The 23,372-nt window shown below is 38.3% G+C and overlaps 1 protein-coding gene across 1 annotated transcript in view; it reads left to right on the forward strand.

The window, feature by feature from the left end:
* The first annotated feature begins 3,464 nt into the window (after positions 1–3,464).
* The window catches only part of ELP2 (elongator acetyltransferase complex subunit 2), a 37,752-nt gene continuing 17,844 nt past the window's right edge, over positions 3,465–23,372 (forward strand). The window contains exons 1-10 of the mRNA XM_029958895.1: positions 3,465–3,590; positions 3,649–3,721; positions 5,451–5,536; positions 7,262–7,412; positions 8,630–8,707; positions 13,304–13,368; positions 19,118–19,184; positions 20,091–20,225; positions 21,167–21,262; positions 23,041–23,141. Coding sequence (XP_029814755.1) covers positions 3,465–3,590; positions 3,649–3,721; positions 5,451–5,536; positions 7,262–7,412; positions 8,630–8,707; positions 13,304–13,368; positions 19,118–19,184; positions 20,091–20,225; positions 21,167–21,262; positions 23,041–23,141 — 978 coding nt within the window. The remainder of the gene's footprint in view (positions 3,591–3,648; positions 3,722–5,450; positions 5,537–7,261; positions 7,413–8,629; positions 8,708–13,303; positions 13,369–19,117; positions 19,185–20,090; positions 20,226–21,166; positions 21,263–23,040; positions 23,142–23,372) is intronic.

Here is a 23,372-nt window from a genome sequence, read left to right on the forward strand (position 1 = left end):
TATCATGTATGATGAGTCCTGTCTATTAATATATGTTCCTCTACATCAACAAGACTCCACCCAATAACAGAAAGCATAACACTTTGATTTAACCTAGCAAAGACTAGAGTTCCTCTCAACATGTATTCAATTAACAATACATGCAATATATATCCAACACCATGTTTTCCTCAGAAAACAAGAAAAGAAAGATGAGGCTAAACATGCTGTATAATACTTTGGAAACACTCTGCAGGAAATGAAAACACATTTGCAATGTTATTATATTTTCATCTCAATGTTTAGGCATAGATAAATACATTAAATACTATATATAACTTTTTGACTGGTGTATTTTTTCAGTCTCTATCATAAAGCTGTAAGCATAACTGAGTTGAGTAGGGAGCATGTGAAGAGCACTAAGCCACCTCTGCCTGCAAAACCTGTCTTGCAGAGATGAGTTTACCATCAAAATTTTGCTACTATTTTACTATTGGAACAAACGTATTCCAATAACGGAATAACTGAAGTTACTCCAGCATCTAACTAACTGGCAAATTTATTTTAAGCTCAAGAAACCTTTTGTCAGTGTAAGTACAAACTCTCTTATGGGAGTTTGTTGATGTAACTCCATTGGCAGAACCAAACTGGGACATGTAAAAGATGTGAATAAAACTATGGAGTGACTTTTGAAGTCTGCTTAGGCACCACAGCAACTATTTCTGATGTTCAATGAACTGAGCTCTTCCTATGCCTCAAAAATTACACCAAAGGTGGCAAAAAGCAGAAGATTATTTTTACGTATATTTCTGAAAAGTGAAGAAGTTATTTTCTAGGACTATGAAGGAAAACAGCAAGGACAGATTTTAATTCAGTAAGGACATTAGCTATGAATGAAGACTGGCTGTTGCTGACTAGTCCTTTTTCATTCCTGTAACATCACTGACCATCACCATTAATTCCTTATAAAGCACATTCCTAAAAGGCATATTGGTTCTGTTATAATTATCCAATATTCTGAACTTCTCATATACTATCCTCAAGATATTTCAGTTTTCAAGAGAATTCACAAAAAAACTTTCTTGGGTTAGACCCAAGGCTCAGGGTCTCGTGTGAATGAGGACTTGGTCAGACATAATACTTACAAAAAGTAAGAAATGAGGCTTGTCTGGGCTGATCTGCCCTGACACAAATCCAGCTTCCTGCGCTTTTTGGCCATGCTGCCATGGTGCTGTTACAGCATTCCTCATGGTACTTTCAAGTCCATAATCTGCGTTGATTTATCTCAGTTCTCCCAGTGCTGGGCAGTATTAGAGTGACACAAGGTCGTAGTGACAGACCTTTATTTGGAGAAAGGAGGCAATCAGTGGCAATACTTGGCACTAGCAGACCTCTACAATGTGCTCTCTCAAATTGGCTGGGAAAGCACCATCCTCGAGGTGGTGGCCTAAGAATGAGAGGACCAGCGCCACAAAACCCTGCAGCATGGAGGCACAGTGCCCTTGCACCCTCCGGCATAACATGCACCTCAAACCTCTCCAAGAGGACAGCAGCAGCAGTGGGTTATCTATCAGCTGAGCTAACTTTTTGTGTCACAGAGGAATCCCTTACCCAGTCCATCTTGGAAAAGCCTACACTTATGCCTACAATCACAGTCAGAGCCAGCTTTGTTCCCACAGCAACAGAGGCAACTCCTATAACATGACCCAGCTTTTTGGCAGTGCCCGACCTCCTTCTGCCGGAGCCCTGACTCCAACCCTGGCAGGGCATGCTGAGAAGAGGGTTGCTGTGCAACCTGACTGCTGTACAGCCATCCTTGGCACCTCAGGACAGCACTCCTCAGTTAAAGCATGCTTTGATTACTAGATCCATGCATTTTTCTGCAAGGAGTCATTTGTTCCCTTAGCAGCTAACATTTCTGGCTGTATCTTGTGTGTGATCAGGCACAGCTTCCTTCCTCTCATACCCTCTGGAAAAAACTGTGCCTAGCTGGAACGTTTTTGTGTCAGGTTACAGCGCTGCTGACAGCCAGCATTCAAGAACACACAGGCACATGCGGAGATGAAGGCCTGGCAGGAAAGTTTCAGGGCCCAAAGTGTTCCCTATGGTATGCAGAGTGTTTCTTCTGGATGTCTGCTTGCTTTCTGCTTTCTCTTCCTGGTCCCTGCCTCATTCCCTGCACAGCCCCATAGAGATGACTTCTACCTCTAGCCCAGGCTTTCCAGCTTTTCAGTTCAGTTTTAATTATTTCAGGATATCCCAGATGCGATTTGGGGACAGGAAGCACATCTCTGTTTCTCTGCCTTTCCACACTTTCATTGCAGAGTTCTCCATTTATACTTCATCCTGGCCTCTACTCCAGGGCCTTCTGCATGTGTGGTGCAGAGCATTTGGAGGCAGAGTGGAGGTCTTGAAGGTCCTACTGAGACTCCTACGCAGCCTGTGGGGCAGCAGGTTGCACGTGTAGCTACTGGGAACTGGCAAAACCCTTGAGCCTGTGAAGCCAAATGGTTGATGCAGTTCAAGCACATCCTTTCTTGAAAAACAGAGGCATTCAAACATATTCAGATCACCCCGTCTGGGCCCTGACCATTGCTCATTGGGAATTCTCCTGCTTTCTGTGACACTAATTTTAGGACATCATATACATGGCAATAAACATATCCCGATGTCAGTGACTTAATTTAAGTATGACTCCTTATCAGAAGGTGGCTTCACAAGTGACTGAAACAGACTGGAAATGGCTAACAATGACATGATCTCTGATACTCAGCTCTTTCCTAGTACCTGTGGAATCAGCTTGGTGAAGGGTCTAGAGGCTAAGTCCTGTGAGGGGCAGCTGCAGGAACGAGGGTTGTTTAGTCTGGAGGAGACTCAGGGGTGACTTTATCACTTTCTACAACTACCTGAAAGGAGGTTGTAGGAGGTGGGGATTGGCCTCTTCTCCCAGGCAACTAGTGACAGGATGAGAGGACACAGTCTTAAGCTGTGCCAGGAGAGGTTCAGATTGGACGTCAGGAGGAATTTCTTCACAGAGTGATTATACACTGGAATGAACTACCCAGGGAAGTGGTGGAGTCATCATCCCTGGAGGTGTTTAAGGAAAGACTGGACATGGCACTTAGTGCCATGGTCTAGTTGACAAGGTGGTGTTAGGTCACAGGTTGGACTCCATGGCCTCAGTCTTTTCCTTCCCGATTCTGTGATTCTGTAACTTCCATACACACAAACACAAACCCCCTCCCCCAGCCAAACAGAAAAGTTTTAAACATTTTACACCTCTGAGCGCTTGGCAAAAGGTGCAATAAAGATTAAAACTAAGACCTCCCCCAGAAATACCCCAATCACCCCACACTGACCCGCCCGGAGCCGCTCAGGCCGCTCCTCCCCGGGCCCGCCCTCGCGGAGTCGTTGCAGGAGCCGCCGGTGTGGGGTCGCGCACGCGGGCCGGTGCAAGATGGCGGCGCCCGTTCGCTCTGTCTGACATGTCGCCTGCTGCGCAGACCGCGGGCCGTGGCGGGGCCGTATCTTTGCGGCGCTCTTTCGGCCTTCGGCAGCTGCCACGACGTCGTCCTCTACGACCAGCGTTAGCTGATGGGGCTGTGTGGAGGGTGGGGGGGTCTGGGGCCGGGGTTAGGCGGTCCCACACAGTGCTTCTGTGTCCCGTAGGGCGGGGTTGGCCGCCCCCCGGGGCCCACGGGCAGGTTGAACTGCGTGCGCTGGGTTCGTCGGCGGGACCGCGGTGAGTAGCCCTTGTCCCTTCGGGTGTGGGATGCCGCGGGGGGCTCGGAGCTGGTTCCCCTCGGGGCCGGGCAGCTGCTGTCCTCGTAGGGGAGGGTCGGGCCGGCAACAGAGGGGCTGTGCTGTAAACTGAAGGAAATGGGGAGTTGCAGCTTATCCTCTCGCCTTAAACTAGGCTTTCCGGTAGGTATTTCACAGAATAACAAAATCAGTGAGGCTGAAAGAGACCTTTCAGATCATTGAGTCCAACCTATGACCAAACACTTACCACGTCAGCGAGACCATGGCACTGAGTGCCACGTCCAGTCTTTCATTAAACACCTCCAGGAACGGTGACTCCACCACCTCCCTGGGCAGCCCATTCCAATGTCTAATCACCCTTTCTGTGAGAAATTCTTCCTAATGCCCAACCTGAACCTCCCCTGATGCAGCTTAAGACTGTATCCTCTCATCCTGTCACTAGATGTCTGGGAGAAGAGACCGACCCCCACCTGGCTACAGTCTCCTTTCAGGTGGTTGGAGAGAGAGCTAAGGTCCCCCCTGAGCCTTCTCCAGGCTAAAAAATCCCAACCCCAGCTTCCTCAGCTGCTGCTCATAAAGTTGTGCTCCAGACCTTTCACCAGCTCCATTGCCCTTCTCTGAACTTGCTCCAGCACCTCAGTGTCCTTCTGAAATTGAGGGACGTAGAACTGGACACAGTACTCGAGGTGTGGCCTCAATTTGACATTACTCCTCACAGGAATGTGACTTGCCAAACCCAGGTGAGCTTCCCAGTGAGTGTGGGGATTTGGTTGGGCTGTCTGCTTCCAGCCTCACAGCCAAGGGCACCCTGGGAGGATGATTGCCTGGAGCTGCGGTGTTCCTGAGAGGTTGGTGGCTGTGCTGCTTGAGCTGCCACCAGGCTCTTTAGTAAGGGTTTGGAGTCTTACCTGTTTTAACTTTGTAAACTGATTCTCAGTGCCTTATGAGCAATCTCTGACTATACAGCTCTAAGTTGCATAGAGTTCATATCCACGAAAAATTATGATCTTTAGATGGATAGGAATCTTTGAGATACTTAGGAGGCTTTTGCTTGATAGTAATTCCAAGATTTAGCGTTGCTTAGTGCAGACTGTTCAAAGGCACTTATTCTTGCCCTTAGGCATTTATGGAAAATTACTGACAAAGAGAAATGGGGCCATTGATTAGACTGTTAATGTAATGTGCAGGTTGCCTTTTTGGAGGAGATGTACTGAGGTGAAAACATTAGTGTTTAATGGTGATAAGACCTGCCATCCTTCAACTGATTGCACTAAAACACATTCTTCTTAAAACTGATTAAAAGAAATTATTTTCAGGGAACGTGGGAGTTAAATTTTCATGTGGGACCTTTGAATTCTGTTTGATTAGATTTCTCTTGCTGTGTTTTCCTATCCTTCAAAAAGACCAAACAAAAGCCCAAAATATTAATTTACAGTGTTGGATTTGAGATTCTTTTGGAAAGATATTTTTATCATATTCATCCAGAACTTTAAATATTCCTGTGGCTTTTCTCTTTATGCTGTAATTTTTTTTTTTTTTGCTCTTAAGCTGTTCTGCCCAGTGCAATTCCTATTAGCCATACTTTATTTTGATGGAAACTTTGGTTACCAGTGATATTATCTGACTTGTAACCAATGTAACTGCTTATGTTTGTTGTCTGTTGTTACAAAAGTAAGAGTTCTCAAAACTTACCAAAACGTATTTTTTAGCTTCTGAAACAGAGTTAATTTCTGGTGGATCTGATAAACAACTTATTCTTTGGGATTGGAATGGTGTAGAAACATGGAATAATCAGGTAAGCTAGAGTAACCCCTTTTCAAAGCTCCCTCTTCACTAGTTTCTCACTAATCTCAAATTATCTGTTTTGTCTATATTTCTGGTTCATACCTCATTGTTTTACTTTGACTGTTGAATCCCATGTGTGTATCCTTGTAATTGTTGGTATTATGTCGTGCTGTGTTTTACTATAAATGTTGTTTCCTCTTTTCTGTAGTTCATCTTTTTCAAATCAGAAAATTAACTAACTAATCAGTCATCAGGTGGATTTGTTTAGCATGTCTGAAAGATATTGATTGTCTCTTCTTTACTCATCAGCTTTCTGACGTCATGTGGCTCCTTTCTTTAAGCAACTTTAAAATCTTCAAACTATGAGATCCATTCTGTGTTGACATTTTCTGTACCCTCCTTCCTCATTTCCTTATGTCCATTTCTAGTGATTTCCAGTCAATCTGTGCAACAGTGTAATGTTTGTTTGTAGGTAGTCTTAGAAGGGTGGTATACAAGTTGGGGTAGGTGCTTAACAAAAATAAAATTAAAAAATGCGTGGAACAATTGAGTTTTGTCAGAGAAATTGAGAAAAGAAAGGAGACATGCTAACTTATTATTCATACTGTAAAATATAAGGCAAAAGATGGAGTACTGTGTAATAGAGCCTTCAGAATGAACTGAAATTTAGATAAAAAACTCTCTATTATCTAACTTTTAAAATCTTGCTTATTAGGCATTGTTTTCTGAATGGCTGTGTAGGTAACTCGTTTCACTGGCTGTCTCAAACTAGATTAGGCTTGGCACTTTAAAGTGCATGAGAATGCATAGTAGGGAGAACGTAATTGATGTGGGAACGTTCTTGGAAGTAAGTTATTTCTGATCCTGATCCACTGTAACTATTTATGCATTTATTTAAGATAACATACAGATTTCTTATTAACTTTTTATGCTGATGTGGTGCACAGCCTTATGGCAATCATTGCAAAAGAATGTGGCTAAATATACACATTTTAATGACAGTTCTAGACTAGTGTAAACTCTTAAAAACAGACAAAATTCTATATCAGACCGATCAAAGATTCTTGCTGGGGCATACCAAGCTATATTTTGGAAAGAGATGTCAGATATGTTTGTGATAAAATTTGTATAAATGCTGGATGATTGGTAGTTGCAGAATTAAAGTCATTTTGGTCTTTATGTTTATCAGGAACAGATTGCAAATTGAATCACCTTTATTTATTCATTTAGGAAGTAGATGCTTAAGTCTAGGCTTAGAGGTTTTGTTTTTCATGTTGTCATTTTGAAGGAATAAAAAGCTGGTTTTATTTGTGAGAACATGCTAAACATTGCTGCTAGAGCTGCTGTAGTGCTACTATTTCATTGTGTTCTCTGTTCTCCTTCACCAAGGTTCTCCAGACTTTTGTGAGATGTTCCTTAGGGTGAGGGATAAGAGAAGTAGAAGAAGGAAGGAAAACTGCTCTTCCTAATTTCTATGCTGTTTCAAACTTTCCTCAAGGAGTGATGATGTTTGTATAGTGTACACAGCAACATTTAATTCTGTTCAGCTTTGAGCAAAATCAAGTTAATGTTCATTATGTGCTGTATCCTTTCTCTGGGTTTCTTAGAATATGCTATAGCTTAAGCATAGTTTGTAGATGCTCTGCCATTGCAGGTACACAACTCATTTTCAGTATTAAATTCTCTCAGATAAGTTACTGGAATTTAAAAATTTGTAAAATTTTCTTCTGTTCAGCCTGTCAAAAGTGTTCCCCTCAAAGGCCACACGGAAGCTGTTTGTGCTGTGGATGCTGTCTACCAGTCAGAGGAACCTGACCTTAACCTGCTAATAGCTTCTGCAGCTTCTGACTCCACTGTGAGAATCTGGTCTCGGCATGGTTCAGAAGGTAACATTTTTGTAACATTAGGGACAACATACTGGCTGGATGAAAGTGATAAATGTTTATCCATTTAAGTAATAGACTAAATACTAACATCTTTTAATGCAACTATGTTGATTTCTCTTAGACTTTGGTACATCAAAACACTGTATTGCTCTTTTAAAGCCTTGGGTCAGATTTGTTCTGCAGAATGATTTACCTTTATTTTTCATCGGTGATGTGTTGACTAAATTTACTTTTTTTTAATATGTATTCAGAATCTGATGATATGAGCCATCATTTTGCCCTGTAACATGGGAGCAGACTAGCTGTATGTGCATGTGAAGTAAAATTATGTAGTACAGTCATTAATGCTGGCATTAGAAAGGTGTCACTTGTTTGTTACTATTGATTTGAGTCCAATGAAGTTTAGGATAACAGGATCTTGACCTTTTTGTGAACTAGACTCTTGCATGGACACATGGGAAAACGGCTTTTTGAAATACATAAGAAATAAATAGGGTAGATAATCTAGATTTAAAGTGTTATTTGCTAGTTGAGTTGTAGTGACTGCATCTCTTAAGGTACTTTCTTCCTTATCTGGTGTATTTGAAGATTTCGCATTCCCTTGCCTGCATGAGAGAGATAGGTGGGAGGTGCCAATCTTCAGTCCCATGTGCTGGAAGACATTTCTCATGTTCCTAGAAAACACTGTGAAATCCTGTCCTTTCCATTTTGTTTTGCTGTTTTGATTTCCAGAGATGGAGAGACCAATTCTTCGGCTGTAGAGAGGTTTTTTTTGCTATCCTGTTGTTTATTTTGATCTGGATGGCTTACCAGTTTAACCATTTCTAGATCTCAGAGGTGTTTGCAGGTTTTTCTTCATCTCTCTAGCTGCTCTTCTAGCAAATGGATTCAGTTGTAGCTGCCTGTGTAGTGAATGTTGTTGCCACTGGATATATTTTGCAATATTTATTGCTTCTGATGTGTTATCACAGTGAAGCTGTATAGATCTAATACTCAATGGAGAATAGTGACTTATCTTCTAACTGATTCTGGATGTATTTCTATGGCCCCACAGAAGATAATGTTATTATTTAGGCTTCTAAAAAGTGTAGAAGATTTTTAGCTGCTTAAGAGAAAAATAGATGGGAAATTTTAACTATATAATGTATTAGGAAAGGACAGTGCAACTGTAATACTTACAGTGAATAAGATCAACACTGTCTGTTCCTGTTTTCCAGCTAAATGCATTGAAATTCTGCAGTTTGGAAATGGATTTGTTATGGATGTCTGCTTATCCTTCTTGCCTGGCAGCAATGGTAAGTACAGCTGCATGTCTTGAATATCAATGCAGGAAACATAAAATCTAAGAAATCCCCCAAACAGATTTTCACTTGACTGACTCCAGACTCTTATGCCACAGTTTTTGTTTTCTATGGAATAACCTAAGCTGATGTTTGTATTTAAAGATTTTCAATGAACTCTTCTTAGTAATTAGAAAAACACCGACTGATTACAGTGTCTTCAAAATGACAATGAAATGGAGTTTTTAGTTGAACTCTTGAAACTGAGAGCTTTAAAAGGAGGTAACAATGCTGTATGTGAATAGGATAGGATGATCATAGAATATACTGAGTTGGAAGGGACCCATCAGGATCATTTAGTTCAGCTCCTGGCCCTGCACAGGACCATTCCCAAGAGTCACACCATGTGCCTGAGAGTGTTGTGCGAATGCTTCTTGAACTCTGTCAGTCTTGGTGCTGTGACCACTTCTGAGGGGAACCTGTTCCAGTTGTCAACCATCCTCTGAGAGAGAAACCTTTTCCCAGTATTCAGCCTAAACCTCCCCGACTCAGCTTCGTGCCATTTCCTCGCGTCCTGTCACTGGTCACGAGAGTGAAGAGATCAGTGTCTGCCCCTCCTCTTCCCCTCACGAGGAAGTCTCCTCTCAGTCTTCTCTTCTCCAGACCAAGTGACCTCAGCCTCTCGTATGGCTTCCCCTCTGGACCCTTCACCATCTTTGTTGCCCTCCTTTGGATGCTCTCTAAAAGCTTAATGTCTTTTTTGTATTGTGGTGCCCAAAACTGCACATAGGACCCAAGGTGAGGCTGCACCAGTAGTTGCACCTACTCCTTATTGTGCTGCTGTATATGTTTGTTCTTGAATTGAAGGGCAAGAGCCAGAAAAAGAACTCTCAGGCCTGCATTGAAAATTACAGATTAACAAGCAGTGCTTATCACCTGTTCAGTCTTAAATGTGAAAAAACCTGAGATGCTGAACTAGTTTAACCTGACTGTTCAGTATGGTTTATATAGTTTTCTATTAACATAAATGCTCAGATTTTGTAGCCTGCCACAGGCACATTCTTTTGTTGCAAATATGTAGAAACTTTTTTTTTTTTTTTAAGCTACATGTATCCTCAAGCCAGATACACAAGTTAAGTTTTTGTTTAAGTATCATTACAGTCTTTCACGTGGATGGAGATGTGCTGGGGTCCCAAGAGAAAAAGTACTAAATTTTCTTACTGTATCTAGAGTTTTCAACTCTTTGCTGAATGCATTTCACACTGATATGTTGTTTTGATTATATGCCTCCAGAGTAGTTATTCACCAGCTTATTTTATTCTTTGGCTTGTGATAATTCTGGGAGATATGAAAACTCTATCAGGATATGTTGTCCCATTTGAAAATACCAATGTCTGTTTTCAGGGTGTGTCTGATACCAAAAGCATCATCTGCACCAGTAAAGAGCTTTTAAACCTCACTCTCTTTTTCTCCTGTGAATGTGTTAACAGATGGTTGTTAGATGAAGTTAAAAGGCTTGAGGATAAATTAAAATCATTACCTCCAATATGAATTTTGTTAGAAGTGAAGCATCTGTGATGCCAGCTTAATGAGTATATCATTCATATTGCAAAGCAATGGATTATTTCTTCATTTATGATACTGTACAGATAAGAAATAGTCACTAACACTCTAGAGTAGTGCATCTATTTAATGTTGTATATAAGAGAAGTGATTATTCACTTTGGAAACACCTTAAATTAAGATTTATCATATTAATTCTTAAAACTAAATGCTTTTGAAACCAAAATTGCATAGAGTACTTGGAGCTTCTTTAAATGGTGGAGTAGTAAGCATTTTCTTTAGCTGTGAAAAGCTCCCAGAGTCCCCCAAACACAATTTTGCTGAAAGTTATGTTAAGAACTTGACAGTCCTTTACTATGGACTCTTTCCATCCCCATTCAAATTATTATCCTAAGTAACACAGTGCTCATAACATGAGAAAGAGTACTTTTCTGAAGAACTGAAATTATTTTCGAATGAGAAGTTATTTGCATAGGTTTTGTATGGAATTAGAAAAAAAATTCCTATACTTTGGTGTTTTTCATGCCAATGAACTGTGTTGCTATAATTGTCACAGAATAGTTTAGATTTGGAACCACAAATTTACTATTAGAAATGTTTCTTGGAGAAATCTATAGAGGGGCTTTTAATATAGCATAGCCATATTGCAGTTCTCTGTTTTCTCTATAAACCTGACATAATCATCCATACAACAGAACTGCTTTTATTCAGAGGAGTATGTTAATTCTGAAATCTAAATAAAGTAGCTTAAAATATATTATTAAAAATATCTCTACTGATCATTTTGTCAGAAACGTTAATCTGTAGTGGCAATTTGGAATTTTTATGAGCTTCGGGGAAAAATGATCTATGAAAACTTCAAGAGTTGCTCTGAAATCTTTATGAAGGCTGTGTTGTCAGCTGTATTAAGATTTAAAAAAATCTTTTCTCTTGGGGAAAATCTTCATTTCTTAAGTCAGGAATTAAATACAGAATTATTTTTCTGAAAATCGTAAACTACACTTCTAAACTAGAAGCATTTGCGGTAACCTCTAATTTCACCAAGCAAAGAAATGTAAAGCTTACATTGAAATTTGATTCGTACACAATGGATGCTTTAGCTTTCAGAAGGCATTGATGTTCATGATGCCTAGTATTTTAACTGATTGTCCTCAAAAATAAATTATTAAAAAAAAATTGGCCCATTTTTGTGAAGAAGTCAAATGGGGAAAGCTGATAGACTTCTCATGAAAATCTGACCAGTCATTTGCAGCTGGAATACAGCTTAAACACTTTACTGACTGCTTAAGTTGAGGAGTTTCTGTACATTTGTTTCTGAGTCTTGAAGAAGAGCTTTGTGCTGTTTTGGTTGGTTGTCTGCAGAACTCTGCTTCTAAAATGCTGGGAATAGGATTTACTATTTTACAAATCTTGATCAACTCTTTTGTCACATTCTGTGTTTCTTCCTACCACTTGGATAAGTGCCATGATGTAGCTTGGCCTTTGACAGTAAATAATTGTCTCCTCAGAACTGAATTACAACAGATGGAAAAAGAGCAAGAGAACTTGAAAAAGCTTTGCTGATCCAACTTTTCTTATTTCCTTTGTAGGACTTTTATCTCAGTAAGATTCTAATAACCTAGAACATTTATATAAGAAACTGTATACTGGTCTGTTTTTGCCAGTTACACATTTCTTGATAGAACTTTTGAGTGAAACTATTTGCATTTGTCTGCTACAGCAACTAGATCATAACTCTGCCCTTGTTTTTATTAAAGTTTCACTCCATGGAGTAAATATATGGTTAGAGTAATGGACTGTTTCCAAGAACATCCATTGTGTTGTATTTTGTGGAAGAAAACCTCATCCTTGCCCAATTTCTGTGGACCCGACAACCAGGTCTTCTTTCACAACAGCTCATTGCCTCCAGTTCAAAGGGGGATTTTTTTTAGCCCTATGTAAAATGAGGGGGAGATGGAGGTGAAATGTGACTTAGATGTTGGAAAAAAGCGGCAAATGATGGAGGTACAAGAATGTGAAATGCAGCTTAAAAGTGCAAGAAGAATAGCAGATAACTAGGCACAGATTTGGTACAAGCAGAAAGAGGAAATTAACATACAGCATAAAAGTATTATGAATATTCAAGTTGATTTTGGTCTATCCACACTAAAGGAAATAGTTGATTTTAGTGAAATTTAGTATGTTGTTTTCTACTCAGACTTGAGAAATGCAAATGTCTAGCCCTGAGAACTTATTTCTTCATAATTTTATAATGAATTCATTTTCTTTTACTATTTCAGTCCCTAGCAGTAGTACTTCATCCTTAGGTCCTAAAAAAAGAGTAGAGTAAGGCTTACCTGTTTCCCCCCATCATCTTTTATAGGAGAGATGAACTAATACACTGCCAAACTTCTCTTCTTTTACCCTTAGACGTAACTTTGCTTGGTTTGATTCTATAGACTTATGGGGTTTATGCACTTTCTAGGATAGCCGGTGGAAGTAAACTACTACTCAAGACTTGAGTACGTTTGTAAAAATGCTCTTTGCTTTCATATTCTTGGTTACAGATAGTGGTGATCTGTCTTCCTTTTTTGGTCTGTCTTTTTATTTGCTGTATAATAATTGTACTAAGTTCATCTAAACTTACTTCAGTTGATTTAGGAACTTGAACTGCATTAGTTTTGAGTCATTTTGTTTTGCTCCTTGCTTCCTCTTTATTTAGAGCAAATACCTGTTGGTATCAATAAAATATATTTAATTAAAAACCTTGAACTTCCTACAGATATGGGAGTGTGAGGCGAACTACTCTTGTTGGCATCTTAAATATTTGCAGATATTGTTTGCATGCAGAAATAACTTCTGAGTTTTGTGTTCTTGAGATACTAGCCTATTTCAAATAGTGTTAGGCATGTAGTGTAGAAAACATTAAAAAGTGGTATCACACTTGCCTGTCTGTAGATGGTAATATATTTCTTAATACTATATTAATTTTTAAATTAGCTTTATATTTTTTTCATATCTTAGAATATTAGATTTTATGAAAAATGAAGACTTTCTTTTCCTTTCCAGTACCAATTCTGGCTTGTGGTGGTGACGACTGCAAAATAAGTTTGTTCATACAGCAGAATGGTCAGGTAATTGCAGTTTTTGTCTCTTGCTTAGAACATTACTCATTTCTTCTGCTTCTTTTCATTTGTGCTATAGTTTAAGTTCTTCATTAAGTACTGTGTCTAGATAGCCCTCACATACAACTGCCCCTTTTCAAATAGTTCATCCATTTTTCTAAGTAATGGTGAAATGCACATACAGAATATTGAAGTTGGTTTCAGTGTATGAAAGTGTTTTTCTTAACTTTTTTTCCCTGTGTGAAGATAGCCTGTGTTTCTATTCCCACTGATACAAAATAGCTGCAACTGTCCTTTATTAAGTATCCATGCATTGAGTGGTTCATATGGAAATGATATTACTTTCAGTCTATAAATTCTTATAATAAAACTGTTATGATTTATATCTGAGGAATTTTATGGGGTTTTTTTGTTAAGTATTTTACGCTAAGTATAATTTTATGCTAAGTATGCTCTTGATGTTTGAATGCTTTTGAACATCAAAAAACATATTTTAGGAGTATCTGATCTTCTAAAAGCACACACATTTTTCATGTATTATTTGGAAGCTGGCAATTCTAATTTTTCATACAGACGAATGTTCCTTTGGAGCAGTAGAAAAACATTATGTCCTCCCTTGCATCTGTTAGATTCTAAAGCATGTGTTGAATGACTATTTTCCAAAACAGAAGTCAGTGTCACTTTTTTTCTCTCTCTCACTCCCTTAAAAAACCCCTCAAACCACAAGCACTGCCCCAATGCACCAGTGAAGCTACGAAACCCCCATTGAAACTGGCATCTGTATTCTTCTGGATCTTCTGTTCAGGCCCAGTGCCCTTGGAGATTAAAGAATAGACACTCCTTTTTTCTTTCTTTTTTTTTTTTTTTGAGAAAGATTAAAGCTACTTTATGGATAATTTTGCCAGTTCATGTTGCCATATACAGCAATAAGATATTTTGGTTGCTGTTGTTATCAATAAAATAAGTACTTCCTTGTTTGTCTGCTATGTTCAGTGATTTCGTGACTACTAAGCAGAAAAGAAGGGTACTGTCTAAGATTTTAAAATTTTTATTTTTCTTATTTAGCTCATGAGTTAATTTAGTGAATTCTGTGGGAATTAGCAATGGCAGAATGCCACATGATTCTCAGTGTGCTAAAGAAAGACTTATCTCAGGGGCTGTGCAGTTGATTTTTCTCATTCAGAGTCTGTAACTTGTTTTCTTGTATGATTCAGATTAACAAATTGTATAGATTTGACTGCCAAAAATGTTCAGAGATACATAACTTATTTTGCCAATTGTTGGCCAAACTTTTGAGTATAGCAATAGTCTTAGCCATTCTTAAATGCAGTCAGTCTGTGGAGGATAAAGAAAGGTAACTTGTTTATTCAAGTTTCATCTCCATTTTCATGAGCAAGTTTGTGGTGTTTTCTTTTTTTTTGGAAGTAGTAGAAAACTTTATTTGTACAAGGGATGAGCAATTTTCTCTTATTTTACATGTGTTATTTTTCGCACCTTCAATTTTAGAAAGCGTTTTCACCAGCTGTTCTGGCAGAGTTGGTGTTCAGAGTATCTCTTAAATGAGGTGGGACTTCTTGTTGGTGCCTATCTTAACTTTCCAGAACATCTCTTTTAACTAAGTGGACTGTGTAGGTCTCAAAGAGAAGAGACCAAATCTGATTCCTTGTAAAAGTGCTTGTGTGGTGCATTGCTAACAGAATTAAAACATCCTAGCAAGCCTTCTGACATAAATTCCTTCCTAGCTGCTAAAGGCAGTTTCTCCTCTTTAGTTAGATTCTCTCAGATCTGCTGACACCTTTTTAGATGGCTAGTGTAGTACTCTCAAAGGTATTTGAAGGAAGTGTTACCGTTGTCCTGCTATTTTTTACTAGAACTTAGCATAGGAGAGTCATTAGAATCTAAACTCTGTTACTCCCTTAGTGGTAAGGATTTGTGGCTCTGTCCTGTTAATTGTGACTCTTGTAAACCACTTACTTTAGTTAACATCCTAAAAAAAATTGTATGAATCCAGAGGTAGAATGTACATTCATGACGGGGCATTCTAACGAAACTTAAAGGGCACTGTTAGATGCTGAGGGAGGATGAGGCATCTTCAGTTAGCTAATTCAGGCTACCTTTTGGTTGAAACATTTATTCATTAACAACTGCTTGGTTTTTGAAATTGAATGGACAGGCTTTAAATATTTTTAAGATTCCCTACCCATAGATCCCTTCCTGTGTTAAGTAGTAGAGAGAAAAATAAACTATTTGCTTTTCTGTCTGTTGAAAGAGGGTATTGATTTATGAGAGTATCCAGGGAAAAATCTTTCAGGAACCATTATATGTCTTCCTGCTTGAGGTATAATATCTATGGATGTGGCCTATGGAGGGGAAATAAGTAAACCAGGGGATCAAAATAGAACTTTAAACCAAAACATTTCTGTATTCAGCTTGGTTACTCCGAGAAGATGGTGCAGTGCGTGTTTGACTGGGTTTCACCCAAATAATTTGGCCTAATTGAAAAGTGGAGTAAGAGACTCAAAGACAATTTAGGCTCTTTCTAATCTGATGAGATAGACAGATGCAAGAGGGATATCACATCTAGCATCTGCTGCAGAAAAAATGAGAAGACTTGAACCTGTGTTGCCAAATTTTCCAAACAATGCTACTAGCCTGGTCCTGAAGAAGATGTACCCCAAGTGTGGGCAGAATTAGTTGTTCAGAGTGTGCTGAACATGTCCACAGACAAACTGGCTTCATTAGTTTTGCTACCTACAGAACAGCTTTATTCTTTGCTTAAAAGAAAAGAGACCAGATTGTTGCTTAGCAGCAATGTTCAGAGATTAGTTAAGAGGCATGGGAAAGCCTGTGAAGTAGGTGAGTCAGACCATGAGGTTTTGTTCAATTTAACTGTTGGTACTCTAACTTCTTATGTAACCAGTGAAGACCAAGTGGAAAACTGAAATAGAGAAGGAGAAATATGAGCTATAGAAACAAAATCTGTAAAAAAGAGAAGAGTGACAGCTCAAAATACTGGTAAATGTAACCTAGACAATAATAAAAACTTTGACTGAGTCACTTAAAAATAATGACCATATGCATCTGCAAGGAGCTTTATATTGATTCAATTTTAGAACAGAATACATCTAACAAACTGAGTATGTGATACTAAGAAACACAGTCTTCAAAGAAAAGGGCAAAAACAATACAAGAAACCCTAGCAGAAGGCATAACAGCAGCACTACTGCTTGCTCAGATTCAGTGGACAATTTTTATTTTTATGGGAAACAATATCTTGAAAACTTTGGGTCAATCATAGAATATCTCAAGTTGGAAGGGACCCATAAGGTTCATGAAGTCCAACTCCTTGCTCCTCACAAGACTACCTAAAATTAAATCGTATGACTAGGAATGGTCACAGTCATGCTTCGTGGCATCTTCCTTCTGTATGTGGTAAAGGACCTTGTGTTCACCGCTGTTTTCCAACCACTGTACTGACACTGTTCAGATGGGTGCAAAGTTGAGGATGATGTGATAGGAATGGGAAAGACAGCACCATGAGTTTTTCATTTAAGGGAGTGAACGTATTTACAGAGGTATGGGGATATCCCTCCTCAGCAACGGGACCACATACACCATCTGGTGCTAGTATTACTGCTGATGAGTGAATATGAGGTAATGAAATTCAGAAACCTCCACCTTAAACCAGGTGAATTGCCACCAAGTTCAAGGGGACTATGCAATGTAAGCATGTAAAAATAAAAATTAATAGGCTTCTAGCTGACTGGTTAAGAGTGCTTGTTCTATAGCACAAAGAAACTGAGTACTTGACTTAAAGCTAAGTAGTGCATAAAAGCCCATTTGGGAAATGACTTAGAAACCTGGGGTGGTATTAATAATCTCAAAGTAATTAGTTTTACTCTTTAAAGAAAGAACAAATGACTGCTTTTTGTAATAGTTCTTTTTGATGTGAGACGATGAGGGTGATTAGAGAAGAAACATGCCACAACACCTTGAAATTAAAAAAAGGAAAATTATTAGATGTATGTTTAGATTAATGTTAAAGTCAAGTTTTAGGAGATGGGCACACTAACATTAACAGAACCATAAAAGAGAAGTATTTTAGCAACAGTTCAGCCGAAGCCAATCTTTCATTTGGAAAAAACCTTACCAACTTACCTTGGTGAATATAAAATACAGAGCATTATGTCAAAGATGGTGTAAATGAATAAATAAATACATGTTTACTGTCTGAAATATGAATTGCTAAATTTTTTTTTTTAATGTATTGTCAGAAACATGTAGTCTTGAGGAAAAATCTTAGGTTGCTGTTTGATCTTGCTTCCTGGAGTGTTCCTGCCTTTACTTACACATAATATGTTGGGTGCTTAATATAAATATTGATCTGGAATGCCACATCCAGAAGTACCAGTGAGTCCAGAAGTGACTAGCTAAATGAGGCTTAGATGACCGTGAGAACACATTCTTAAGACCAAAACTTTCTGATTTGGAAGCATCTGATCAGCTATTCTAGCTTGGTATTTCATATATAGATTGTTCTGTAATTTTAGGGGCATTTTACAAAGGCATGTCATGGGACAAGGGCCAATGGGTTTAAACTGAAAGAGGGTAGGTTTGCAGTAGATACTAGAAAGAAATTCTTTGCTGTGAGGGTGGCGAGGCACTGGAACAGATTGCCCAGAGTTGTGGATGCCCCATCCCCGGAAGTGTTCAAGGACAGGTTGGATGGGGCTTTCAGCAACCTGATCTAATGGAAGGTGACCCTGCCCATGGCAGGGGCTTTGGAACTAGATGATCTTTATTGTCTCTTCCAAAGCAAACCATTCTATGATTCTGTGACTGCAAATGTAGAACAAGGAGAAGCCAATGACAATGATGGGAAGGTGATTTTGGAGAGTATCAGAAACTTTGGGTGAATGAGAGAGGCACCAATTTCTGAGTATGGTTTTTTCATACTACAGATTTTTCCTTTGGCTGAGTTACTGTTGATTACCATCAACTCTGTAGCAGAAGAGAGAGATTTTGAGAAAGAGCAGACATGCAATGAGAAAGGCTCTTATTTTTACTCCTAGATAGGGAGAAAGAGCTCAGTTGCAGAGTTGTGCTGATAGCAGAGGCTATCATTTAATCTTAGCTCTTAGTAGGCCTAGGTAAGGGATTTAGCAGAATATAAATGCCAGAAATAATGTGATATTTATTCATACTAAACTACACTAGTGTTTTAACGGTAATGGTTATTTCAGACATTTTAAGTCAACTTGAGATAAAAAAGTGTCATGAAAGTGTCAAAGAGCTGTTTCTGGGCAAAGAAAAATAGAAATGGTTTAAATGCTAAGTAAGCAGTAAACACTTAATTGAATCAAAATAAAATGGTAACATTATAAGAGAAATTATTTGTCAGGTCATTCTGGCATTATGTCATTCTTTGTGTACCGCAGTAAACCTGATAAAGATAAAAAAAAATTTTATCTTTATCGTAGGGAGACTGTAGCCTCTTGAGGGTGTGCACCTTAAATTCACATTCTTTCCTACTCATGTATGGGTAATGCCATAATGTAACGTGTTTATCTAATGGTGGCAAAACCAAAATGGCTTATGAGAATCTATCTGTAAGCACAAATGTTTAGTAGCAGCTGAATTTTTTCCAGTTCAAGTAGTGTAGCTGTAAATATAAAAGTCTTGAAAAACCAAAGCTCGTTGGTGATATGTGCATAGTAATTAAGTGCATTTCTGTGATATAACAGGAATTCTTGTTCAGTTTCAGAAAACATTAATACTCCCTGGACATGAAGATTGGATAAGAGGTGTTGAGTGGGCAGTCTGTGGTCAGTATGAAAGATGAATAAAGTGGAATACTGGTTTAATGACAGTACTACTTGTATTACCCCTCCAGTAGATGACTTTGATGCACTGTAGCACCTCAGCTCTTGCAGTTGTGATGTTTGGTTTCCTGAGGTGGTGGTACTAATATTAACAATCAAGATGGAACTTTGTGTCCTGTTAAGATGTAAACATTTTTCTTGCTTGCTTCAAGTATGTTTGCCTGACTGATACCTAAATGCAAACAAATTGGAGTTTTAGCAATAAACAGATATCTGTATCTGAGTGAGAAAGAGTTGGCTGCTTTTTCAGTGGGGAGAGTAGGGGGAAATAGTCCTTTTCTCTTTTCTTCTCCTGCTTCCCCCTCTTTTTTTTTTTTTTTTTAAGAATAAGAAATTAAGAGGATAATGTTTTCAGACGTTAACTAATCAAATAGCTGGCACCAATAAAATAGATGGAATTAGAGGAACTCCAACCCTGAAGAAAAGAAAGGAGGAAAGGAGTTCTTGACAAGTATTGAGACTAATTGGTAGAAATCCAACAGCAACAGCCATAAGTAGTAGGGAAGCATATGTAGAACAGTATATGTACAGTATTTACCATGTTTTCCACATTTTATAAGCAGGGATATGTTCCTAGTCAGTGTGTTATAAATTCATAGAGAGTTTGAAATTAGAAAGTGAGTTGATGTTGAAATAAAACAACAACTTGTCGTATGTTGTATGATATTGTTTGATGTTGTATGTTGTATGATATTGTACACAATATGTTTTGTATGATATTGTGTACAATAGGAAAATTTGGATAACACTGTAGGTGCGTTTTTGGAAAGAGGGTAGGTTAATCATGGCAGTGACTGAATGAAAAAGCAATGAGAATGTGGGTCTAATTTTTTCTTTGAAAACAAACAGGGGAAGACCTTTTTTTAGCAAGCTGTGCTCAGGATTGTTTGATAAGAATTTGGAAAGTGTGTACAAAATCAAAGCAACTTCCAGAAACTGAAGATGATTCCATAAGATTGAAAGAGAATGTTTTTACTGTCAAAGGTAGGTAACAACTGTAAAATTCTCTTGCACAACTTTTCACTTGTGTATCTCTTCATGGTTTTAGGCGAGCTAACAAGGTGGTTGCCATCTAATTTGATTTGTTTCTTGTATAAAAAGACTGTGAGATGGATTTGACTGCCTTATTTTTAGCTGTTAGAAAAAGCGGAGTTACTGTTTTAAAGCTGTAACTATGTAAAGTTAATGATGTGTTACAAGCAATGGTGAAGCAGTGAGAGAGCTTAATATTAACATGCACTGTTATGTATATTCCAAATGCTGTATGTAGGACATATGTTTGTCTGTGGGAAGTAAGCTGTTGTGCAGTTCTCCTCCAGTTTAATAGCATATCTTTAATTTTGTTTCAAATGCAATTAATTAAAAGGTACTTCTAGTACTTAAACTTTCGAAACATACTGGAGAGAACAGATAAGTTATGTGCAAGCTTACTTTATGGTTGTTTAACGTACTGTTTGAGCACTGTAACACCAGAGGTTCGCGTTGCTGCTGTTGTGGGATAAATTATCAGGCAACATAGGTAATATAATGAAGTGTGTATGATATGTGTAAAAAATGCTCCTGCTACTTCTGCAAATCCTGATTCATTGTCTGAAATATCTTAATGCTTGTATTTTGAGTCATTCAGAGATGCAAATATGCTTAAGATTATGGGTAGAACCAGTGTCAGAGCATTTATTTCAAAATTGCGGGAGAGTTCTCCAGGAATTCTGTGATACCACTCTGAGGCAATACACTGACCTCTTCAACCTGGTACTCAGGACTTGTAGCAAAGTAGGTTTTCAAGGAGCTGTTCAATGTCAATAAGCTATTGAGATACTGGAAGATGTTGAAAGCAGTTGATTATTCTCACTGAAGATACCAGAAATGATCTGGTTTTGTCGTGGCTTTTAGAAAGCAATGTGCTTTTCTCTGATTTCTGGTAGATACTGACACATCATATGCAATTACTTTGGAGTCAGTATTGGCTGGTCATGAAAACTGGGTGTATGCAGTTCACTGGCAACCTTCATTTTCCAAAGGTAAAAAGATACCAAAAACCTAGCAACTGTGTTAAGTGTTGTATACACAGAGCACAGTCACATGTCTTTGTATTGTGTTTGCATGTTCACTTGTTACTGTAGACTATGAAAACCTTTTAATTCTGCAAATAAGGTTTTATGAATAAATGGATGTTGCCTTTTACTCAGGTTTTCTTTAAAAAATGAAATAAAATAACTGAGCTGTAATGACTTTACTGTAATTGATTTATTGATTATGGTGTACAAATTAATTAATCAGTATGAATTAATAGCTCTAATAGTTTATTTCTATATATGTATTTGAAATGTCTGTTCTTCAGAAGGTAAACATTACCTCAAGAGCACTCCTTTCTTTTTTGTGGAGTAGAAAGAAAAAAATAGCAACATTCAGAAGATTAATCTTCAGTCTTCCATGCATTAAGATAACATGGCAGGGGTTCCTGGAGTATTGATTTTCTGTAGCCATAAAGCATTAGTGCAGATTCTCATTGAAAAAGTGTTATTTTAAATTGAATTTTGTATTTTATTCTAGTATTTACCTTTCTTTTAAAATCCTTAAATTTTGACAGCCTGGTTTGCAATACTGATTTGCTGTTAGGTGTCTGCCTGGTGTATAACAGAAGGAGATTCTTGGTTTGACATGCTTGCACAGTCAGAATGCCCTTGTGTATTTGTACTGACAAAGTTGCCTTTTTTTCTGATATATTTTAGAATTACTGATGGCAGCTGACTGCAGTGGTATGAACAACATCTTTATTGGTGTATATGCAACACTTGAACAGCAGAGTGCCGTTAGAATGCCAAAATAACTGTAGTGAAAGACACAGGACTTGCTTTAAAAATTTTGGCTTAGTTATCTGGTCCTTAAACTTTTTTTTTTTTTTTTAATTAGACTCCAGTAAAAGATTTTTCCTCTTATAGCACAATGTAGGCCTGTCAGTCTTGTACTGCAGTTTGAAAACTGTCCTGTCAGACCATGAAGTTTTCCAAGTGTCTTACATCAGGCTTCTGCATATGTGCAGCTGCTTGCATTCTGTGGCCTGCCCAATCTTGGGTTCCCCAAAACACATTGTCAGTAGAGGCAGACTGATCTGAGAGACATATTCTCAGTGCTGAAGGTAGGTCTGGTGCTGGCATAAGATATCACCTCATTATGAGATGCCCACCAACATCTCTATTATCAAGAAAAGTTCCGCAGTCATTCTCCTACAGGTTTCACAGCCAGTTTCATCTTTCCCATTCTAGTTGTGTTCAGCATTTTTCTGGAGTGTTTCACTGTATTTTTGGAAGCAGTCCTGACTGCTTTATGTATTACAAGGTGCTACAGTGTATTGAAATTTGTAGTGAATCTAAAAGTTTGGAAAAAAAAACAACCAGGGAATACTAGGAGATTGTTTTGTTTTAAACTGTAAACCTCTCAGTAAAAAATTACTTAAGGAATGGAACTGAGAACTGCTATGCATTCTCTTTGTGAAGCTCCAGCTTATCCTCCAAATTATATTTAATTCAATATCAGTTTGGAGTGAGTAAACTGTGGAATACGGTTGTTCTCATGTACATGTTTTGCATTTTCTTTGGGCGATTATGGCTGAAGAATAGAATACCTCCTAATGAACGCCTGGCAAGAATGCAATGGCTTTAAGTCTGGCATATAGGTACTGCATTGCACATCTCTGATACTGAGCAATTTTCTTATCATGTTTGGATTACAGTATGACCTAATTTTTTTAGCAAATATTCTCCTAGGTTGTAGGGTAATAATTTTCCTTGTACTGTAGATGGCAGCATGCAACAACCAATGAGGATATTGTCTGCATCAATGGACAAAACTGTGATCATCTGGGAGCCTGATAAGGAATCTGGAGTCTGGCTAGAACAGGCAAGTGTCAGTCTTTCTCACAATATGTACTGTATTCAACTTGTGTTTTCAGTATAGTGTGTGTACTGCAGGGAACAAAAGCTTTATAAAATTCTGACAGAGAAAGGCAAAAGCAGTTTCATGCAAAAATACTCACTCTGATGCTGTGTTGCAAATAAAACTATATTTAAAAAAAAGTAATGTGATACAAAATGATTTTTATCGCTTCTTTGCTTTCTTATTACTGTATTG

Source organism: Manacus vitellinus, unplaced genomic scaffold (genome assembly GCF_001715985.3).
Source record: "Manacus vitellinus isolate BGI_N305 unplaced genomic scaffold, ASM171598v3 scaffold_17_pilon, whole genome shotgun sequence".
Classification (NCBI taxonomy): domain Eukaryota; kingdom Metazoa; phylum Chordata; class Aves; order Passeriformes; family Pipridae; genus Manacus; species Manacus vitellinus.